The sequence below is a fragment of the Bactrocera neohumeralis genome, unplaced genomic scaffold (genome assembly GCF_024586455.1).
Source record: "Bactrocera neohumeralis isolate Rockhampton unplaced genomic scaffold, APGP_CSIRO_Bneo_wtdbg2-racon-allhic-juicebox.fasta_v2 ctg3195, whole genome shotgun sequence".
NCBI lineage: Eukaryota > Metazoa > Arthropoda > Insecta > Diptera > Tephritidae > Bactrocera > Bactrocera neohumeralis.
In genome coordinates, this window is record NW_026090586.1 from 3,101 (window position 1) to 8,443 (window position 5,343).

Here is a 5,343-nt window from a genome sequence, read left to right on the forward strand (position 1 = left end):
TCACAAGAGACACGAGATGAACGAAATCAACAGAGACAATTAGAACGAAGAGAAACTCGCAGATTCATAGTCGACAGACGTAGAGGAATTGACCAACAACGCCAACAAGTTTATCGAGCATTAACATCAGATTTATTTCTTCGACTAGCATTCCAGTACGAGCCTGATGTTGAATATTACACTCATTTCAAAGTGGTTATTGGTACTTTGGAAAAGGAATGCTCGCATTGTCATGCACTTAAATTTAAAAATGAGCCAGTTGGGATGTGTTGCTCATCAGGAAAAGTACAACTAACTGAAATTGAAACACCACCTGAACCATTGCACGGTTTACTTATCGGCCTGTTCCTGAAGTCAATTCGCAAATTTAATTCATGTTTCCAAATGACATCGTTTGGTGCAACAGAAATAGTTAATAATATTGCTGCAAACGGTCAACAATTTAATTCCATGTTCAAAATCAAAGACCAAGTATATCACAAAGTGGGCTCATTACTGCCAATGTCAAACGAATCTCACAAATTTTTACAAATCTACTTCATGGGTGGCGAGAACTCCGAACGTGCACTCGCCAATCGCGTGGATGCACGTTGCGACTACCATAATCTCAATTCAGCTTTTGCCAGGCGTATCTTCAATGAATTATTAAAGTTATCCAAATCACACATGCCCAAGCTACAAAGTGACAATCACGCAATTGTCATCAACCCTGATAGAAAACCAGCTGCAGAGCATATACGTAGATTCAACGCACCTGTTGTTGACGACGTTGCTGGAATCATGGTTGGCGACCGTACATCTACGCGACAAATTGTGATTCGAAGAAGAAATAATGATCTTCAGTTCATCAGTGTTTACGAGTGCCACTAGTATACTTACTTGTTGTAGTATACTTAGGAGGTGGGAAATAAAACGCACTGATTTCCACACACCTTATAAAGGTTTATTAATTGTAATTAATATATAAAAAAAAATGTATGTATATTTTGTTTGGGTTTTCTGCGAAACCCACGGTGGTACACGGTTGGCGAACTCGCTGCGTCACGTCACTCCCGTCACTTGGGGGTTTATTAAAACCCAATTGCGGTGATTATTGCGGTAGCACAAGTGCAAAGATAAAACGATGATAAACTGAATTTCGCGGACGACTGTCTTTCTTTACGGATGAAACGGTAAGAGGCAATCCCGGTCGAATCAATCCCTTTTGAAGGTTTGGGTGGTGAATAGATGCTGATTACGAGTCGTCTCGTTGATAATCGTGTGGTTGTGGTGTTGTAGTAATGATCGGTGTTAAGTACTGTGTTTGATGCGTGTGTGTGTATTGGTGTATGCTGTGAAATGTTGTGTGATGAGGTGTTGTGACGTGACGTGATGTGTGGTGATGTGATGTTGCAGAATGCTCATAGCTCATATGAACATCCCGGCCCCCCTAGGCGAATTAATCGGCTAGGAGCCTTTGTAGCTGTTGTAATGTACTGAGTACAGCGCTCAACCCTGTTGAGCGTCGTTGTTGCTGGCGATGAGCGTGGCGTGGCGGAGATGGCCGCGTACGTCTTGTGGTTGGTTGGGTGCGTCGTCGTCGCCGGATAGGATCGCTGCGTGGTCTGGTACGGGAATTGGTGTGATTGGCTCGTGTGGGAAATCGATGGAACAGAGTGTGGTGCGGCCTGTGGCAATATTGACAGGCACCGTCAGCCCAGCACTCTATGGTGGCGTGGTCATCTGCCAGGCAGGTCATGCAATGTCCGTGAGCCCTTGCAACCTGTTGACGTTGAGCGGGCTTCATGCTTTGGAAGATGGTGCATCGTTTTAGAGCGTGCGGGCGATGGCACAGGCTGCAACATGGAGGTCCCTGTGGCTCTACTAGCTGCTCTTCTCCTATTTCTCTGACTACTGCGGCGGATGGCGGGGGGCGCATAACATTGGCCCTTGGAGCGGCAACGGGTGCAGCCGACGCTTTGGGTGCAGTGATTTCGGACCTTACGGTGTTGGAGGTGGTTTGGGTCTCCTCTACGTCCATTTCTATGGGAATATAAGATTGCATTAAATTGATTTTATTTATAATGTTATGATGTAGTTGTTGTAGCTACATATCTATACAAATGTATATGTATAATAAGTTGGTCTCCAACGCGCTTGTTTGAATTTATTTTTATGTACGGATTATAAATCGGGTTATTTTCGAATTAGCGGAATTGTTTTATTATTTTTCGATTAATTGTGCGAGTTATTTTGCGATTTTGGTTGAAGTTGTTCTTCGCCGTTTGGAAGAAAACACAGTTTGGTGACTGGTCGAGTTAATATGCCGGTTTGTGTTCGCACATCGACTACTCTTATGTGACCATCTGCTCCTCGATGAACCTTTTCAATGCGGCCTAGTCGCCATTCTGTTGGAGGAAGGCATTCGTCCTGTATGATTACGCATTCTCCTGCCTTGGCTTCCTTCTGGGCCGTTTTCCATCGATATCTCTTATGGAGATCTTTGAGATAGTCTTCCTTCCATCTGTGGCTGAATTCGTGATGGAGAATCTTGATTCTTTCCCATCGATTTATTAAAGTGAGTGAGTCTCCTTCTGTCTCAGGTATGGCGAGAAGAGGAGCTCCTCTGAGGAAATGACCTGGTGTAAGAGCTGTGAAATCGGAGGGATCTTGCGAGAGTGGTGATATAGGTCTTGAATTTAATACGGCTTCAATACGAGTGAGTAGTGTAGTAAACTCCTCATAATTGAATTTATGATTACCAGCCGTTTTCTTTAAATGGGACTTAAAGCTTTTTACTGCTGATTCCCAAAGTCCGCCCATGTGTGGAGAACATGGAGGTATAAATTGCCAATCGATCCCTTGGGGTGCATATTTGTTAACTATTTCAGGGGAGACTTCTTTCATGAAGTTTATAAACTCCTTCTCTGTTGCTCTTTGGGCTCCGACAAAGTTTTTCCCATTATCGCTCATTATTTTTGAAGGAAATCCGCGTCGTCCGACAAAGCGTGCAAATGCTGCAAGAAAAGCCGCAGTAGTCAGATCTGAACAAAGCTCGAGGTGTACTGCCTTTGTCGTAAAACATACAAAGACAGCCACATACCCTTTTCTAAATGAAGAAGACCTTAACATGGAGGCCTTTATCTGGAAAGGTCCAGCAAAATCAACCCCAGTGATGGTAAAGGGTAGAGCATAGTTGCAGCGTTCAGGTGGTAAAGCTGCCATGATCTGCGTACGCATTTTGTGTTTGTACATGGTACATGGTTTACACATGAAAATCGTCCTTTTGATTTGTGGCTTTAGTCGCGGTATATAAAATTCTTGACGGACCATTTGTTGCATTAAGCGATGCTCACCATGCAGTGTAAGATGGTGCAGATATGCTAGAAAGAGGTAAGTAAAACGGGATTTCTCTGGCATAATGATGGGATGTCGTTCGTTATAACTAAGGCTGGAGTTCGCCAATCTTCCATTTGCCCTTATTAATCCCTTAGAATCCAAGAATGGATTTAAGACGAGAAGTGAGCTTCCCTTTTCGAGAGGTCGCTTTTCGAGCAACTTTGATTTCTCTTTGCTGAAATAGCGAGTTTGTGTACATAATATTAGACTGACCTTGGCATGTTGCAAGTCGGAATGCGTTAGTTGTACGCAAAGATCATTTGGTGCTCCTTTAATTTTTAGTTTAAGTCTTTGAATGAATTTGTGCATGTAAGCGACTACTCTTAGTGCTTTAGCAAATGACGAAAATCGATGGAGAATATCATCCTCTTCTGGAGTAATATGAAAATTTTCAATTTTCCGACTTTCCGGCGGTATTATATTACGAGCGGGAGACTTTGGCCAGAATTCTTGTGATTCTGTTAGCCATGTTGGACCATTCCACCAGAGTGTAGTGCTGGTGAGGTGCAGTGGCTTGCAACCTCGTGTCCCAAGATCCGCTGGGTTATCTGCACTTGCAACATGTTGCCATTTTGCTGGGCCAACTAAGTCTAAAATTTGGGATATTCGGTTAGATACATAGGTCTTCCAGCAATTGGGTGGTTTTTCTAACCATGCTAAAACTATCTCTGAGTCTGACCAAAGATACATTTTATGATCGTTTAATTTGAGATGGGTTTGGACTATGGAAATTAATTTTGCTAACAGGAGAGCACCATTCAGTTCAAGCCGTGGCAGACTGAGTGTCTTCAAAGGTGCAACTTTGGCTTTGGCTACCAAGAGGTGTGAAGATATTTTGTTATCGTGCTGAGTGCGTACGTAAACTGTCGCGCAATAAGCCTTTTCAGAGGCATCACAGAAACCGTGTAATTCTGCGTTAATGTTAGGGGTGAAATTTACCCATCGAGGGATTCGAATTTCAGATATAGTATGTAAATTGTTAGCAAATTGAACCCATTTCGCTAAACGTAAAGGTTTTACCTGTTCATCGCATTCAGTGCCATCTTGCCACAATTCTTGAATGAGGATTTTTGCTTGAATCATTATTGGCGAAAGCCATCCTGCGGGGTCGAAAAGTTTTGCCACCGAGGAAAGTATTTGGCGTTTGGTTATGGCGGACATTGCAGATATTGACTCAATTGTATATGAGAATTGATCTGTTATCGCATTCCATTGAATTCCTAGAGTTTTAGTTGTACTAGCCTTTTCAAATTTAAGGAAGTCTGTATCTAATAAGTCTTCTTTTTTAATGCCTTTTATTATTTCAGGGTGATTTGAAGTAATTTTCTTTAGGGGGAAACCTGCTGAATTTAATGCTTTGATCACTTGCGATAGTGATTCGCATGCTAATGTGATACTGTGGCTGCCTGATAGTATGTCGTCCACGTATGTTTGTGTTTGCAACACAGAAGATGCTAAAGGCAAATTTGTTGCATTTGTTTTTGCCACTTCATGCAGTGTCCTGATCGCCAAATAGGGTGCGCAATTGATGCCAAAGGTGACGGTTTTAAGTTTGTAGTCGCTGATTGGACTATTACTTGATTTGCGGAAGACTATACGCTGGAAATCTTGGTCATCTTTATGTACTAGAATTTGTCTGTACATTTTCTCTACATCCCCATTAAAAACGTATTTAAACATGCGCCAATTTAGTATTAACAGCATGAGATCTGGTTTAAGGTTGGGCCAGTGTATAGTATCATGAGTGATACACTTTGAGGCATTGAAAACCACTTGTACTTTGTTGTGAGTTTTTCAGGGCCCAGATAAAAAGATAAATATCTACCTTTAGACACCTTTTCATATGGTACAGCTTCTTCCATATGATTGAGTCAAGATTTGTTCATCACATTATCGTAGCTCGATTTAACACTTTTCTTATCAGGCTTTTTTCCAGGCTTGAAAACCTGATACTCCTAGAGCTAT

General features: G+C 42.2%; 1 protein-coding gene across 1 annotated transcript; it reads right to left on the minus strand.

Moving 5' to 3' along the window:
* Positions 1 to 990: 990 nt before the first annotated feature.
* Positions 991 to 2,044, minus strand: LOC126766946 (uncharacterized). Its single transcript, XM_050484598.1, has one exon. It carries the CDS (start codon positions 2,042 to 2,044, stop codon positions 1,439 to 1,441), a length of 606 nt encoding a protein of 201 aa, XP_050340555.1. The 3' UTR covers positions 991 to 1,438.
* Positions 2,045 to 5,343: the final 3,299 nt, after the last annotated feature.